The 18968-nt window shown below is 43.6% G+C and overlaps 1 protein-coding gene across 3 annotated transcripts in view; it reads right to left on the reverse strand.

Annotated features, from left to right (window-relative positions):
* The window catches only part of OSBPL10 (oxysterol binding protein like 10), a 534391-nt gene that overhangs the window by 272319 nt on the left and 243104 nt on the right, over window positions 1–18968 (reverse strand). For 2 of the 3 annotated variants that reach the window (XM_088463519.1, XM_088463516.1), the window contains exon 4: window positions 11380–11571. The exons of the other annotated variant lie outside the window; for it this stretch is intronic. In XM_088463519.1, coding sequence (XP_088319645.1) covers window positions 11380–11571 — 192 coding nt within the window. The remainder of the gene's footprint in view (window positions 1–11379; window positions 11572–18968) is intronic. 3 annotated transcript variants of the gene reach the window in all.

The raw sequence follows: 18968 nt of genomic DNA on the forward strand, positions 1-18968 counted from the left end.
CAGAACTCTATAAGCTGGGCACTCCTGGCAGAAATATTATATGGAACCTTACGTACAATTGTATATACTAATACTAATATGGGTAGCGCAAGGGAAGAAATAGTATAATCTTAGAAAAACAATGTAAGATTATAATAAAGTGCAGAAATGGTGGTAGAGCCACATAAGTGTACATGTGGGGGTGTGCCTATGTAATGGAGCTAGCCAAGGCGAATATGTAATAAAAAGGTGCTAATATGGAAATATGTAGTAACACACAGATAAAATGTGCACCATGGCCCAAGTGCATGTACAGAAAAGCAAGTTCCTCAGATTGAAGTGCTTGGGAGTTTCCCTCAATATTATCTATTATATACAGATGTGTCCTCATACATCACTGCTGCAGTGTTGCCAAACAGCCCTTCTCTGTGCACCAAGTCCTGGCCACTGCTTTCTTCCACGCCAAGTTCCATTGTGCTTCGTATACAGACTCAGTCACACACAGTATACAAGTGTTACATATCAAATGAATCAGCACAGTCTCCTGGTGTGTCCTAGTCCATTCGACTTAGACACATTTTTAGCAAAAAGGAAAAATGCAGAGTTGCACAGGGCCTGGCGGCCCACTCACGACAAGCATCTCACCCTCCGTGGCCTATTGAGGATAGATGTATAAGGACACATCTGTAATATGCTAAGCTGTCTGTCCTTAACATGTGCAGTGAGAGCTGAAGCGCACACCTTCAATGCACACACCTAGGATACCTGTACTCGACTGCAGAATGCCGGCAAAGGATTTATGATAGGTTGAAATACTGACGCCTATCATAATCCCGATGCCAGAATCCAGGATGACGCGTGCCTAAACGAGGTAAGTGCGGAGAGTCCACCCTGTCAGCCGCGGGGTGGGGGTGGGGGAGTTAGGTTTAGGGCAGTTAGCGGGGTTAGCGTTAGGTTTGGGGGGGGGGGAATTAGGGTTAGGTACCCCTAGGGGGGAAGGCTGGGGTTAGGCACATCCAAAAAGAGGTTAGGGATAGCCCACCCCCACCCCCCCCCTGGAGGGTTATGTTTAGGGAGCAGTAAGGGGGGGTTAGGGTTAGGCACCCCCGGGGGAAAGTTAGGGTTAGAAACCACCCCAGGAGTTTAGGGTTAGGCACCACTAAGGGAGGGTTAGGGTTAGGGGGGGGGGGGGTTAGATCACTTACCTGCCGCTGTCACGATTTCCTGATGTCGAGCTCACGCTGTTGAGATTTCAATCCCAGTCCCTGTACCCCTCTGAATGTGAGGAGGAGGACCTAATTTTCGCTGAACTACAAGCAGTAATTTACATGACAACATGCCAAGGAACTGCAAGTGGGTAGAAATCCACATCTGTCTTCCCAGATATCAAGCAGCAATGGCACAAGCAGTAAAAGGAATGCAGGCAGTGCAGTGGCCCTGGAACAACTGTGGGAAAAGCTGAATCTGGGAAACCTCTAGAAGAGAACATGGTGATGAGAGTGGAGGAGCAGAAGAGAATAATGCAGCACAAACTGAGGGATCCCTTTTCCAGGTGAGAATGGAGATGAACTGTGGCTATGGGCCAGCAATGGAATAAATCCAGTTTAGCTTCCTTTACAGAAGGGGGAAAGTGATGATAGTGATGGGGAGAGAGATGAGGTAAAAAGGAAGATAGAGACAGAAACAGGGAAAGAGGGGTAGGGGAAGAGGCTGCATTCACCAAGCTGAGAAGTCCATTTTCCCCTCTGTACTATGGATATACAGTGCATAGAGCAGGCGTCGAAATGACAGGCAGAGTTGTCGTAACCAGATCTGGGCACACGCACAAGGTGCTACTAAAGGTAACACAGGAGAGAACTGCATCCACTGTACACAATCTAAACATACAGTAGGAGAGAGAAAGAGAGACAGGGAAAGAGGGTGAGAGGCACAGAAGGGGGAAGAAGAGAGAAACACAGAGTGGGAGACAGGCAGACGAGATAAGACAGGGTAAGAGGGAGAGAGAGAAGGGAAGTGAGGGGATGAAATGGGGGGATGGGACGACTACTGGCAATGACGGGAAAAAAGCTTGCAACCTTACATATTACGTGTCCATTATGCCAAAAGGTACATAAGATCCTATTATATGAGAAAAAAATATAATTGGCTGATGTGCCTGGATCAATGAAAGCAAATGAGAGCTATTAGCTTATAAACGGCAAGACTGAAACTAAAGATGGCTCCGGGTGACTGGAGGTGGCCTGTGTACATATGTCCAATGGACCCTTTTCCTTCTGGTGCCAGAGTATACACATGCGCAATAATCTGGGATCATCTATACAAATATTGTGCAGCGCTATATTTCCCTATGGAGCCGCGAACAAAAATCAGCGAGTCCGGGCTGCCATAAGTGCATATAGCCGCACTTACTCACAGGCTGAGTCTAATTGAATGAACCACTATATTTTCCTGTTTTTAAAATACTGTTTATAGAAAGTATTTTTTAGAAGACGTAACAGTAGAGCATACTTCCCAACTCTCCCTCATTGTGAGGGAGACTCCCTGAAATAGTAACAATTTCCCTGTCTCCCTGAAAAGTCTAGCAATCTCCCTGATTACCCCCATTATAAAGCGGTTTTATTTAAATTAAAAAACAGAATATATACATTCAAATGTGATCATTAGTATTATTTCCCTGTATTGGTTATAAAGCACAATGATCCCTATGGCTACATGCATTTTCTGAAAAGTATCAGTGTGTTTTCATCAATAAGTAGATCTTACTAACTGCTTTTAGGCTTGTTTATATTTGGATGTAAGTCAGTTTTATGACACGCCTCTCAGATGTAACCGTACACGCCCACTTTACCGCCGTGCCCATAGGTGTCGCTTTCACAATCTCCCTGAAATGATTTTTCAAAAGTAGGCATGTATGCAGTAGATTTGCTGGGTGCAGAAACAAAAATGAGGATAGCGTAGGGGGAAATGCAGCCAACAGTATACAGTTAAATAAAATATACTGGAAGTCGATCAAAGAACATCACAACAATGATACAACGAAATACATGCCAGATGACCCAGGTCATTTATGATAATGGTAGATTGATTGTGGAATTACAATAGTAAGTGAATGTCAACAAGTTCCCAGACACGCTATATGCCAAATCAGAGAGGTGGACGGCCATATGGGCTAAATTAAGGGGGAAAATTTGACAGGGCTGTTAGCAATAATACATAAGATATATTCCATATTATAAGTGAACCATCGTCTTCCCTGAACAGAGGACTTCATAGAGGCACTTTACTACCAGAAAGGAACTCATTTTCAATCCCCGGAGTCCAGGCACGACGAGTGGCCTCCTTTGGTGCGTAAACACACAGTGCAATCTTAAAGCAGCCCACTGCTACTCTAGGGCTGTCTATAGCAAACCCCTGCCTAACAGCACTCAACAAATTTAGGGGTAAATTTACTAAAGTGAGAGTTTTTAGAAGTGAGTTTTAAAAGTGATGTTGTTCATAGCAACCAATCAGATTCTACTTAACATTTATCTAGCACCTTCTAGAAGATAATAGCTAGAATCTGATTGGTTGCTATGGGCAATATCACTTTTAAAACTCACTTCTAAAAACTCTCACTTTAGTAAATTTACCCCTAGGTGTCATTCACTATTTAGATTGCATGCTGATTTTGAGTTTGTTTCACTATGTGATTGCACTGCTAAATTCTGCTGCAGCACAACGTTGCCGTTCAGTGGTGGTTCACCAATATTACTACAGTCTTTGATTGAAGGTCTCTAACTGTGCACCTTTTCCAGATATATTGTCTAGAATTTCCTTATGTGAATATATCGTTGAATATTGCTGTAGTCCCCTGTCTAGCACTTTGTGAAATCTATCCTTCCCCATCTCCTTTGTTTCACCAGCAATAGAGGGGCTATATTTTCATTATCTGAAACTACAGCAACCGCTACTCAATTGGCATTGGAGTTATCGAAGATCCTGATACCCTACCTAGATAACTGGTTTAATTGCTTGTCGTCTCTTATAGACCCTGGCCCAATCTCATTGAATGCCCAAGCCCCTTGTTCCACTATTCCAACTCAGTTCCAATATAACTCTGAGTTTAATGTATCTGCCTCACTTAGCCTGAACCAGGTATGTAACCAGGCCTTCATACTTTTCTGAGGATACCGGTGCTAATTTTTCACTGCCATGCTCCCAACATTTATTATTTTTAGCTGTGAGGGTAGCCTGCTCCTTGTTCTTTTACAATTGAAGACCTAAATCATGAGGTGGGTAATGTATCAACGTACTGTATGCTGCACACTCCTCACCCTATTGGTATGTGGACAGTGGGTTGTTGGATCTGTTTATAAGGAAGAAAACTACTCCAAGGGTACAATTATTCACTTATCAGTGCTCTCTGCCTTACAATGTATATTTGCCTCCAAATTCTGTTTTGATACTCAGCCCTCTTGTTACCCCAAGCACCCCATTGTACATTTCATTATTGTTTATGAGCACCGTTGGCTTTGTGACATGAATACTGTGTAAAACTTTGTTTTATTGGCCTGTCTACTGGTGAACGTTCTCGGCAAGATTTCTCCAACGATCCCATGATTTAAATGTATTGCTGATTCAGAGCCGGATGCTCTGACAGAGCGCTCGCTCTGAATCAGGGCCGTCCCTCTTAGTTTTTAGAGCGGTCTCCTGGCCGCTCGTATAGCTGTGGGTGACCGGTCACCCACAGCTATAGCGAGCGGGCAAAAAGATGGTCGCGATGGTCAAGACCATTGCGACCATCGGGCTTGCGACGAGACCCTTGTGGTAGGGTCTCGTTGCCGCATGCCCTGGAGTGCTTTCGGCTCTATCAGAGCCAAGAGCACTCCCACTTACATCACTTGTGATGTCAGTGGGCCCGGCCCCAGACAGTAGGGGTTCCCATGGGAACGCCTCCGTCTGGGCAGCCACGCCCCCGGCACGCCCACCAAAGGGGGCGTGCTGTCATTCACCATCGACAGCACGCCCCCTTTGTAGCGAGACCCAGAGCGACGGCTTGGCCGTCCCTATCCGGGTCTCGCGCATGTGCACGACGGAGCCTGCTTCCTCGTGCGCATGCGCACTGGGCCAACATCGACCCGCTTGCGAGCGGGTCTGAATTAGGCCCTATGTTCCATAGATTATTTCTGTTGCATTTCTCATTTAAACAGTCTGATCCTGTCTGGCGCTTAAATATACTTTTCCTATTTCATAAATGTTATTGTTTAACTGAGACAATTTTTTTTTGTGTATTACGGAATTATTCTGGTATTGTTATTCTTTAAACATATAACATAATAGCGAGTACTATTTAGTACCTGCTGTAATCAGAACCCACCAGACCTGGCATTTGTTTTATGTTTCGTGTCTTTATTCATCCACATCTTTTTTTATTGAGTATATTTACAAAAATATATATTGTTCACCTATTGCATATGTCTAATGTCCATGGCAGATACCGTTTTTCTGCATCATCCAGTATTTGACAACCGATCCTGTGAATTCTCATCCTTTTTGAATCTACAGCACATTTTTACTGTATGCATTTATATTTTATGCATTACCCTGTATTCATGATTAAATTTCATTTTATGTCTACACTGACCTATGTCATCTATACGGTCGACTCCGTCACAGCATTTATGTTGAGGAGCGCCTAAGTACATGGTAATACCTACCTTTAGACACACAATTCAGTACTTTTAAAGTGTTTTCTCACTGATCACATTATAAAGCAGCTGTGTTATTTCTCCCAATGGAAGCAGCGTGAGATTTGAGTAATGGACTAAGGAGCTCATTTAGAACCGCTCGCTAGATGCGTTCGCTCGCACCCTGCGTATGCAAATCCAGCGCACGCCCACCAAGGCAGGCGATTGCACTGCAAGGCATTAGCACACCCACTATGCCTTGGCGTGCGATCACTTTGTGTATGCAGATGCCCACCAGCCATTCATAAGCCGCGCCCACTTTGTGCACTTCATCTCCTGGAAGTGCACGAAAACATTGGTACATCGAGCACCATCGGATGCGATCTCAGCGCTCGAGGTTGACTATACCCTGCCTCAAGCACTGCGATCACTTCAGTGTGAATTTTAACCAAGTGACGTGTACTATGATGCTTTCTTTTAATTATGTATGCCTCTGAAACGGCGTTGTAACACACAGGCACGCCTGCATTTGCACCTCCACTCCCCCCATTTCTAGTGGGACTGCCCTTTTCACCACCCACAAACAGCCTCTCTTGTCACTCACTCTGCTGGGCTGTCTATGCGCAGCGAGCGATTGCTTCCCAAGCGTTCGCACTGCTTCGCGCACGCGCACTGCGATGCATATGCATGCGCAGATTGCAAATATCGGCCAGCTACGAGCGTCCTAGCAAGCGTGTCTGAATCAGCTTCTAAGTTCTGAACTGTATTAGTACTGGATAAGAAGGTGATCCTTCACTAGGGGAAATCAAATCATAGAGGTGATCATAAGCAACAGAACAAAAGTCCTGATTTAGAGAGCAATGAGCAATAAGCAGTTTGAGCGATTATCTCGTTGTTGCTTGCAGTGAGGATAGTGATTGACAGGCGGGACCTTTTGTGGATAGCATGCGTGTTGTGATCGTTGTCGGGGAGTGTCTCTGCCTGCGATTGTGATCCCATATGCAATCATGATGCATCCAATGTCTCAGTTCCCGCAGCCATTTTGCGTGACTATGGGGTAACTCAGAAGCCTGATTATCGACTGATCTGCGTCCGATGCTGCATTTTGTACACAGTCGCTTGGATTTGTTAAGCTGCATCTTAATACAAGTCCTGGCAGCGCCATAATTTGCATATTTTCACACAACCGCTGCGTACAAATTTGCAGCTGCATCAGGATTATCGTACATCTCTGACTCAGGCCTAGTGATCACTTATCAGTATTTCACCTACACACCTTATAGCAGTGATTCCCAACCTCGGTCCTCTAGGCACACCAACAGCCCTGATTTTAGTGGCATCCATGCTTGAGCACAGATGGTTAAATCAAAATAACTGAGGTACTAATTATGTCACCTGTGCTCAAGTAAGGCTATCCTTAAAACCTGGACTGTTAGTGTGCCTTGAGGACCGTGGTTGGGAGCCCCTGCCTTATAGTAAAGTAACAACCAATTGCGAGACTGTCACTTACACCTCTCTGGTCGCTTCATTTACCAAGTCTAATACCGTGGAGCACTTCATACATACCTACTTTTGAAAAAGCATTTCAGGGAGATTGTGAGAGCAGCACCTATGAGTGTGGTGGTAAAGTGGGCGTGTACAGCTACATCTGAGAGGCGTGTCATAAAACTGATTTACATCCAAATCTAAACGAGCCCAAAAGCAGTTAAAAAGATTTACTTGATGATGAAAACACTGATACTTTTCAGAAAATGCATGTAGCCATAGGGATCACTGTGCCTTATAACCAATGCAGGGAAATGATACTAATGATCCCATTTGAATGTATATGTCTCTCTTTTGTATTAATATAACAGCTGAATGATGGGGGTAAGGTGCAATCAGGGAGACTGCTGAACTCTTCAGGGAGTCAGGGAGATCACTACTATTCAGGGAGTGTCCCTGACAATGAGGGAGAGCTGGCAAGTATGGAACACTTACTACATTACTCAAACCTCACACTGCTCCCTGTTTGGAGAAAAACACACAGCTGCTTAATATTAGAGTCAGCAAGAAAACCGTTTTTGACTTTTATCTTATTTTAAATTGTCTATTTTATTCCAATATATCAATTATTTGTGCAAATTGTTTTTATTTCAACACCAAAAGATATTTTGATGAACCATTCAAATTCAGGTATCTACACCTATTATCTTAGGGCCTGATTCAGCAAGGATCGCAGTTGCTAATATGCACACAATTGGGCGATTGTTTTGCAATGCGCGTGCGCAAACCGGCTGCTGCAATCGAAACTGCTATAGCAGTGTCGATGCGGACCCACTGCAGATTGATTCACAGGAAGTGCCATTGGTGGGTGGTAACGGGGGGGTTGTCAGGCGATTGCAGGCATGACAATGCGTTTCAACGGCGTTGCAGGGTGCATAATTTATCCACTGCAATACCCTATGCAGCCTGAGGCCTCATAGCGTGCGCTGAAGTTAGCAATTCCTGAGTGAGTCTGACCTGCCTTAACTGTGCGTATGGGTCCGATGTTACCAATTATTTCGCTATGTTGCCAAAGTATATGGATGTGTGTAAGGGGAAGTGGGCATCCTTATGTTAGGCTGTGATCGCAAAGCAAATGCACACATTTACATATCACCGCTGATATCTGCAACTGCGCTGCGTGCATATTAGCAGAACAGCGATCCTTGCTGAATCAGGCCCTTAATACACTCAACATTACCACAGTCCCCCCTCCCCACAACATCATTTTCATTTTTGTTTTGGCTTTCTTTTCTAACTGCACTGGGTCTCGTTAGGCGATCTCCTCATTTGGCTGCACACATTAGGGGCTTGTTTAGCAATGTTTCCGCATGATTTAAGTAACCCAGCAATTATTTTCTCTGTTAATGCCCGACTCCTACAACACCGCATTGAAGAGAGCAAGCCATTGCTATATACTATATACTATACAAGATGATAAACGTTAAGAAAATCTTACCTTATATAGCGCCATCTGAAATTGGCATTATATGAGGAAAATTTTTATTTCAGCCGAAAACTGCAGGGACAGATGGATCTTGTCCAATCATCCCTGCAGGATGCTGAAACTTCTCCTACTCTCCCCTCATACCGACATGAAATAGGGCTCCCACAGCTGGGCTTTCTGGTCATCTCTCACCTGAGCATCAGACAGTATCTGCCCACACCCCTACTCCTCCTCCCTCCAGCCAGCTGGCTGCTGCTCCGTGCAGGGATTGCTACCCAGAGCAGGGCTTCACTCATCCCAACTGTCGGCGCTGCTATGTGATTTTCTATATAGCATCAGGGTGCACATGTTCAGACTTCAGGTATACTAGACAGAGAAGCCGGTCTTTTCGTTTGTCTGAATAGACTGCCGGCGGGGACTTCACAGAGCTAGCAAGATTTTTGTTGCATAGCAGCGTAAATTAGGTGAAAAATGTTAATAACTGTGATGATATTGGCTGAAAATATTCTAACAAATATTGCGATTATTGCTAAATAGACCCTTTAGTGGCATTAAAATATTCGGAAGTAATAACTGAGTGAATATCGGTGTATCCATACCAGAACAAAGGAGAAGAGAATATGTCAAAGGGTGAGGTATCCAAACTTTAGTGACCGTGAAAATAAGCTGATGAACTGCTCTCCAAGGAAATACAATTGTATGTATGCATAGAAATATACAATTGTATGTTTGCACTGAGGATGTTGGTCCTTATGAGGTGATCAGGTTTCATGATCAGGAACTTCCACCGTGTCACGCTCCTAGGCAATTTGGTGGTCACATTTTAGAGGGGATATATCAGCGTGAAAAAGCTAGTATATTGTAGAAGCGTATTCTTGGCAGAAGATGGAAGCCAACACAAGGAATCTAATATGGAACTGCATGAATGGGTGTTTTTATTGCTGTGTCTATTGAAGACATTCTGTATTGTAAAATATCTTGTTTCTGGAATTTGGTATTCTCCTTAAAGTTAGGAAAAATGAAAGAAGTTCCAGGGGTGTATGAGATAAGTAAGAAACCTTTGAAATTGTTTAATTCAAGCAGAGAAAGAAGCATGACTGAAGCCCAGAGGTAATGTTGGGCTGTAGAAGATGGGCATGAGAGTGCAGAGCGAATTTTGGGCCTTCAGAAAAAAGCTACGGCAGAAATGATTTATATTTGGGCCTCTGATGTGTGAAGGGACCCATTGCGATGAAGAAACAGAGACTGTGTTAGTGACGGATGTTTTGATGGAAACCCAAATTCTGAAGCAACGAGGGGAGTTCTACAAAAACTGAGCTAATTGTGTAGCTATAAAGCAAAGTGGTAGATTTGCTTCTCTGATTGCTCCCACATCTGGAGACTTATGAATAATTCTCATTTTAAAAAGTGGGTGCAATGACATAAGAATTTCTTGGGAACTTCTACTTGTAAAGCTTGGAACAAATGAATTAGTTCTTAGCAGCACTATTGTTGTCACTAGAATGCCTTCTGTATTGAATATCTCTCTGCAGAATACTCTCTGTATTGTAACAAGTTATTATTTAATGCTGTTAAGATGTCTTTTTGAAATAAAAAATATGTTGCACAAGTCACTTGCTGTGAAAATTAGACAAAGCTGATCGACAGGGTTTTGGTAAAGCCCATTTTCTCATTGCTATATGATGCTAGAAGAGTCTTAGAAGCATATTTACCAAAAAATCTTTGAGCGATATCCACCAAAATCCACCCGTTTTCATCAGCTACCCTCAAATATTAAGCATCACTGAGGTGTATGTAGAGAAGATATTGGAGATATATACTGCGGTCCTCAATTTTTGACAGCAAAAGCAGTCCCCATAGGTTTTTATGGGGACTGCTAAAATGACAAATGTACCGAGCTCAAGAATGATAAGCTTGGCAACACATTGCAGGGACGGGCTCCGATCAGAGCCCCCCCTGTCACTTTCTTTTGCTGTAAAATTTTATTCTAATGAACAGGTCTAAAACCCAATAATTAATAAATATAAGCGACTTACTTTTGTTAGCCAAAAGCTGCCGGCCCTGCCACTATAAATAAATGTTATTTTTGTACATGAGAGAACCACAAGGAACAAAACAGAAGGCATTGCACATACACGCTTGCACTTGTTTATGGATCACTACTAGGACAGAATGACATCTTACAATATGTTCATATGATAACATTCTCATTTATCTTATTCTGGTTCCCATTCTCTTGTTTCTCACTTTGTCAAATGTAACTGTATGAATATGGCAGACCTTGCAGCCTAGTGTCCCTTGCTCTTCTATCTCACATTATACTTTGTGAAATAGACTGGCACCTGCACCCTGTCCACTGAGAAAAACTACAGCAAAAATACCATAAAAAGCAACATTTTATCATTTTGCTACATCTGAGAAGATTTTTATTTTCCAGATAAGCTTCTTGCCTCATTATATTGGCTAACAGCTTCATGCCAATTAAAAAAAAAAATATATATATATATATATATATAAATATATATATATATTTGCTTCTAAAAATATATATATATATATAATCCTTTGTTGGCCTGTGTGACTTGTATACTGCTGGTTCTTTATTATATAGTAACCTACTTGGAATGACCTGAATTTCTTAAGTTACAACAGAGGTTTTCAAACTAGATCATCTCACCCACAGTGTACACTGCCATTACCTGTGATTACTAGTGGTTCATTAAAGAGACATTAATGTCACATGGATATCAGTTATTTTCTGACCTCTTTGACTTCATGTAGATGGGTAGGATTCTGATTCCTGGACCTTCGGGCAGCTGCAGGGGACTTGTGATGTGTGATGGTGACAACGCTGGGGCCACTGTGTGCCAAGTGCCTCTGGCTCCCAGGGGATGAGGAAATGGATGTTCCATGAGGAAGTAATGAAAAGCTTCTGGCTCTCTGAGACAATGAGCTCTACAAGAAGAATAGAGCAAGGACATATTATTATAGATATGTGAGAGCTGAGATCAATGACTAGATGTTTTTTTTAGTGCTCCGTGATTGGTCACCATTGGCACTCTAGATAAGTTCTTACAGTTTTTTCTGCAGTTTCTATACTGTATATAGCTGTAAAGTAAATGCACTATATGATCTGGCAGTGGAGAATGCAAATTTTCTCTGCACCTGCACATACTGTATATTAAACTTTCAGAAGGGACAGGCAAGATAAGCAGAAGAAAGCAAACACTTAGCTTAATGGACGGCAGCGTTTTACTGTATAATCCTGCAAAGTGATAAAAGGAAAGAGAGAAGCTGCAGGTTTGAAAGGGAATATAGAGAATTTTTTAAACAATTAATAATTTCTCATAACTTCTGGAATATTGTGTCATCATAATATGCTATAGTATGAGCTAAGTAATTCCTTACATTTTTGCAAAATATAATGTTTTAATTTTTCCGTTTATCAATTTAATTTCCAGTTACTTCATATCTGTAACCCCCCGCAAAATTAATATAAAAAGGTTTTCCTTTCTCCTCATGCTATCATTGATGTCTAGACAAGGTCATCATGGTTGTCCCTTTCCCGAAGTCATTAAAGGTCATTACAAAATTACATTTTTGATAATTCACCTATTTTTGCTATTTATCTATGTGTGTATGGGTAAGCACGGCTCCCATTCATGGTATCAGCTGCAGGGACGCACAATGTATCTTCTTCTGATGGAATGAGTGGGGCAGACTGGGGCTTGGTGAATGTGATTTAAGAGCAGTAGTTTTATAATGTGCATACATGCAGAAATAAGATCTCTTGTTCAGGAAGGAGACACTTAAATCGTCTGCAAGTGGTGGTCATTTGGGTGTGCATTCCTGGATCAATGTGGCTGCAGAAACTATTTTTTTCTTAAAAATACTTCATTCACTTTTTTTTGTCTCCAAAGTTTCAGGACAACAGTCTGTAGCCTTCACTTTCAATGTCCAATTTGCACCAACCAATTGGGAAAGCATTTTTATAGAATGTAGCAAATATAGTAAAATCATTGCCATGTGCAAATGGTACACATTTCATCCATTCCCTGGATCATTTACTATTTGGGCTCCCTTTTTATGACTCTACATCAAAGCCAGATTAAGGGGATTGGGGGGGGGGGGGCACAGGGGCTAGTCCCCCCCCTTCTCTTAGAGGGCTTTGAAATGCAAGCTCTAGAAATTCAAAAGGAGTAGGGATGGACATCGATGGTCGATGTTTACAAACCATATATGTTTTTATGCCAATGGTAATGGTTTTACCATTAGATGATGGCGTTTTTATTGTTTGCCACCATCGAATGGTAATGATTTGACGGTGTGCCGATGATTACCTGCCAGACTTCTGTTAGAGGTATTGTATGCACTGCTGTGAATGTGACAACTAGTGCTATTTCTCAGCAGGATATACTGTATATATACAATTGTTTTTCTATAGCCCCACCCCCAGTAGCTCCACCCACAGTTCCAAAACCTATTTTTCCATAAAAATAGCCCTTGTGACAGTGTAAATATTCTGCCGCATTTGCACACTTTGGAAGTGTATGTTGTAGGACAGCTGTATATGTACATTACTACTGCTGCACAGTGGTATGTAGTGTTAACCTGTCACCATAGGCGTAACTACTGTTGGTGCAGGGAGTGCGGCTGCTATGGGGCCCACCACTCCCCCTGCACCCAGTGACACAGCACTGCCTGCAGCAATCAAACTACTGCTGTGGTGCTGCTTGCCCTGCTGGGACGTCCGTGGGTGGAGGCTTGAGCAGGCAGCATCGTAGCAGAGTTGGATTAAAGGATGGCGCTGGGATATGTGTAACAAGCTCCTTTCTTTCAGGTCTGTCCACCCCGCAAGTGCGTATTTGCCTGCTGCTGTTATGCATTGCAGAGCAAGAGGATAGGAGGCAGACTGGACGAGGAGAGGGGGCGGTCCAGATGAGGAAAGAGGAGAGAGAGGGTTGGGCAAGATTAGAGGGGGAAGGCCAGATGAGGAAAGAGGAGAGGGGGGGTGGGTCAGATAAGAGGGGGAAAGGCTGGTCGAGGAGAGGGGGCAGTCCAGATGAGGAAAGAGCAGAGAGGGGGTGGGCCAGATGAGAGGGGCAGACTGGATGAGGAGAAGGGGTGGGCCAGATAAGACGGGACGGGCCAGATGAGAGGGGCATGTGGCACTAGCAAACCGGTGGGCCAGACGAAGAGTAGCGGGGGGGAAAGGGGGGTTAAAGGAGAAGAGAGTTTGCAAGGGGCAGAGAGGGACAGCCGCAAGGGGTTATAGCCAGAAGAGAGAGGTTTAGCTGGGGTGGGGGTGGGGGGGTGGATCAATAAGGAGGAAAAAAGTGGGAGAACTCAGAGTAAACATAAAGATAAAGAGGGGAAAGAGCCGGAGGTATAGGATGGAGGATAGAACACATGAAACAAAGGAGAGCTGATGGGATAATGCTGTTTGGTTGGGGAGAGAGACTGAGAGTCCTGGATGGCGGAACATGCAGCTGCTGGCTATCCAGTGTGTCAGTAGAGAGTACAACAGGAGAAGACCTGCAGACCAAGTTCATCAGAACAATAAGGAATTGGATCAGCCGACAGCGCTGAAACCTGTGCAGCCAACAGTCTCAAGGTTAGCTATTACTCTGTATGTAAATGACACCTCAGTCTCTGGCTTTTTAAACCCACCCTCCACTCCATCAGGCCCCACCCCCTCTGCTATTCTGACCTCCCCCAGCCGCTCTGTCGTGCTCTCCCTCCCCTCACTGTCACTTTGATGGAGCGTTGGGGTCCCTTCATAAATTTACCTATGGGGCACACAAAGGTCTAGTTACGCCCTGCCTGTCACAGTCACACTACTCAGCAGGTGCAGCACCACAAGAGCACTGCAGCAGAGTCACTCAGTGGGGGCTAGTGTCATTGCAGTAGTCCTTACTTCGAGTCCTGTCCTGCACCAGTCCACTCCGCCTCCTCTAGTGTCATAACATGACAGACAGTCCAACTCTGCCCACTCCAGTCATGTGTTGTGCATGCGCAAATTCAGAAAACTGCGCATACGCGAACCATCGTGATGGATTTACCATTGAATGTTTGTAATACAATGGTTAACATTTGATGGTGGAAGCCTGTCTCATCATTTAATGGCGGACTTCTGATATCCATCCTTAAATAGAAGAGGCTGGGTGGAATCCGAGAAGGTAAACGGAGCTACATGGCAATGTGTAGTCACTGCCAGCAGCAGCATGGGAGAGAGGAGTGTACTGGAGGGGAGGAGTCCAGAGTAGATGCAGACAGTGAGCCAAGTGATGATATAAGGTAGCAGTAGAGTTTCCGCTAGCCTTTTTTTGCTTGGCACTGCGCCCTGCCCTTATAGCAACGCTCTGCTAAAGCAGCTTGCCCTGTGCCATCTCCACATGTGGGGCCCAGTGTTCGTGGGTGGGAAAAGTTGCGGTTTCCGATCGCCTGCAGGTGAACAGATGCCATGCACACAGCATCTATGCAAAGTGAGGGGAAAGGGGGAAGCCCAGCACTTCTGTAAGTGCTGGGCACGCCCCCAGGAGTGACGGGGACGTTCACAAGGCCCCCTCCCGGGACAGTCACGATCTCTTTTTGGGAGTGCGTGAAGGCCCGCACCTCAGCGCTCCCTCCTCTATCCCTGGTCTGGCATGAACACTAAGAGGGAGAAGAAGGGGGACACTATATGTATATGCGTATAAGTGAGTGACTATATGTATGTGTGTGACTGTATGTATGTGTATATGTTCATTACTATGTGTATAACCGTATGTACATAAGTGTGTGGCTGTATGTATGTGTGTGTGTGATTGTGTATATGCGTCTGACTACCTGAATTACAGTATGTATGTGTATAAGTGTGTGATGATATGTATGTGTGTGACTATGTATGTATGTGTATATATGTTTATGGCTGTATGTGACACATACTACATGTGTATAAGTGTATGACTGTGTGTGGCTGCATGACTAATTATGTTTATATGTGTGTGACAGGGGGTGTAGTTATGAGACCGGCGGCCGCGATGCCGCTGGTCTCAATAACGACAGGGGAATCTTGACAATGGACTTAAGATAGGCGTCAAAATACCAACGTTTATCTTAATCCCGATGCCAGAAAGCCAAAAGACGCCTGCCTGAAAGAGGTAAGTAGGGCGCCCTTAGCCTTAGCCGTGGGGGTGGGGGGGGAACGGTTAGATTTAGGGAGCATAGCGAGGTTAGGGTTAGGTTTTGGGGGCAGGTTAGGTTAGGCACCACTGGGGTGGGGGTTAGGCACTAAGGGGGAGGCTTAGGTTTAGGCACGAAGGGAGAGGGTAAGTATACTTACCCGACCCCTGTCGGGGTACCAACCATCGGGATGCCACTGGCAGTATTCTGACAGGAGGCAGCCAGACAGCCGGCATTACATACCGATTCCGTGTGACAGTATGTATGCATGTGTATATGTGTGTGACAGAGTGTATATATGTGTATATGTGTGTGACAGTATGTATGCATGTTTATAAGTGTGTGACTATGTATGTATGTGTAAAACCATGTAACTATGTATGTGTCTGACAGTATGTATGTATGTATGTATGTATATAAGTGTGTGACAGTATATATGTATGTAAGTATTGTGATAGAAGCACAGGAGAAGTGTGGAATGGCTTCTATATCTGTCCCAGATTCCTGTCTTATGTCTTTTAAAACCCCCAGGAGAAGACTGTTGGATAAAGCAGACTAGAAATGTCGGCTTCTGTGAAAAGCCGGAATGGGTCCTGGGGTGTGGATGTCAGGAGAGGGAGGGCTCCATCCACAGGCCACTCCAGGTGTTGGGCCTTTCAGCCTGGTAACAGGCTCACTAGGGCTTGCACCTGGAAATGGCTGATTTATGCTGGGTTTAGTGTCTCATACCTGGGAGAGCAGGCCCGCAGGTTAACTTGCTCTGAGACACTGTTGGCTACAAACGAGAAGGTACTGTGGACAGGGATTTATTTATTGTTCTGTAGTGAGGGAACTTACTGTCTAGTTAGAGCCCAGTCGGGCTAGGGTTTATTTTAGGTTTTGTTTCTTTGATTATTGATATTGCACAATAAAAACTGGCGCCGACCCGCTTGTACGAAAATCCACGACTGGAGTGCTATTTCCTGGCTGCTGTGTGTAAGGTGGTGTCCATCTACCCCAGGAGAGGGACCCCCTACCCTGACCTTATCACAGTATGTATGTATATGTATAAGTGTGTGATAGTATATATGTATGTGCATATGTGTGAACACAACAGGGAGGGATATGAAAAGAACCCTTTCCTGTGTGTCAGCAGACAGGCATATGCGTCGTGCAGGGCTGCACTGGAGGGATATAGGTGCGCATGTAGAGTTGGCTGTACCTCTGATTATTGCGTAAAAACATTTCCCACTGTACATGGGAACCAAAGATGAAAATGCAAATAGCCATCAGCAGATTTTTGTCATATCTTACAGTGAGAACTCCTTAAGGGAAGAGGAATGGGAAAGATGAGGGGTGGGTATGTGTAGGGTAAGTACAATAAGGACATAATCACATAATTGTGACTAAGGTAGATCTGGAAGCAGATGCATACACACCTGTGTTTTATATGGGTGCTGTGAGCTGTTACAACTACAGTAGCTGCAATAATGGTGATGACGATCAGCAGCACTAGGTAACTGCTTCTGATTGGTTGACTGTACACTTGACCTGTCTAGTGAATAGCAGTACAGCGGAGAATTAGTGTTGTGCACTACTGCTAAGATATGGGAGGGGACTGGCCCACCACGTTGGAAATGCAGGATGTGGCCCGGGAAGCGTTACCATGCCCCTTCTCTCAAGTGCAACATGAATAGCCATTATAAAAAGTTGGGAAGTAGGTAATTGTACTTAATTTATTATTTTGGCTGCTATATAATATGATGTCACAACTGTCTACTGAATTAGTTAATTAATAAATTGATATCCGGCAGTAAAGAAAATTAGATTTTTAAATTGGAAAACACGTTGTAAGCTGCAATAATCATTTAAATTGAAAAATGTCTATTAAAAAGAAACATTAGTGATAACATGTGAAAGTAAATATGGAGGAGACATCACAGTACTCAGTAGAGGGAAAGTGGTGAAATCTATGACTGAAGCTGGTTACACAGTTGTTGATATATCGTTAGTTCGACTGACGAACGATATATCGGTAACACATCGGCGGGTGTGTACACCCGATATGTCTGTGAACGACGTCGTTCACAGACATATCAGGTCGGCCCTGCAGCACAGCCCATGCTAATATGTCATGCAGATATATTGGTGCATCTGAGTGTGTGTACGGGTGACAAACATCCTATATATTGGCTGCAAGGACCACTGACATCAAAACTGGGCGGGCAAATTTAAATGCCCAACCAGTTGTGATGTCTTACCATACATATCAAGCGGCCGATTGGTAAGTGTGTATAGTTTACCAAATCGGCAGGTTGGTCGTCACTACGGTTGGTAGGCTGCCGGGCCGCATAAGTGTGTACCCAGCTTTACATACAATGAAGACTATGTAGAAAATACTACATAAAGTCTAATATAATTGTATCTCATAGAATGAAGGGATCTAAACGTGATGAAATATAATGTTATTTTGGCAGCAAAGGAGAAGAATGCATTGTGGGGTTATTGGATAATATATAGTCAAGCAGATGATTTTACAACATATTCTCTACTAAATATGGTTTTGCATGTTCTCAAGAATGCCCTGGAAAGAGAAAAATATGGTCATGACAATAATATTATGGTTTGGCTGAATGACAGAAAGATGATGACTATATGACTTGGGGAAGTGAGAGAAAGGGAATTAGATGATTATAATTTCCGGTAATGTGCTTTGTATAGTTTGACTTTAGACAACAGAGATACTGCCCAAAACAAAGTGGCAACAGAATTCTCTGCATAAAGAACCCCGTGGGGTATATTTACTAAAAGTCAATTTTTGGTTGATTTTTAGTCGATTTTGTGTTTCGTGGTCTAAATCACACATTTACTAACATGATTTTTGACATCTTTTTTTAAACAATGTCAAAAAATCATCTCTTATGCCGCACACGGTAATGCCCCTTACACATACTGCATACAGTAATGCCCTTTATAATACATTAATTAATATAGCGTGCCATGCTTATTTCATTACATTTTTAAAGACATTACTAAGGACATTAAACACTTGTCAAATTCTAGAAAAACACATTACAGGTAACTTATACTTGCTGGTCTTCATTATCACCTAAAGCATATTTGCCCACTACACAGAGGGACAGAGATGGGGCTGTGGGCAGTACTTTGATGCTACAAGTAGAAAACCGTCATCCTTCTCCCACAGTAGA

This window comes from Taudactylus pleione, unplaced genomic scaffold (genome assembly GCF_031769625.1).
Source record: "Taudactylus pleione unplaced genomic scaffold, aTauple2 ptg000053l, whole genome shotgun sequence".
NCBI lineage: Eukaryota > Metazoa > Chordata > Amphibia > Anura > Myobatrachidae > Taudactylus > Taudactylus pleione.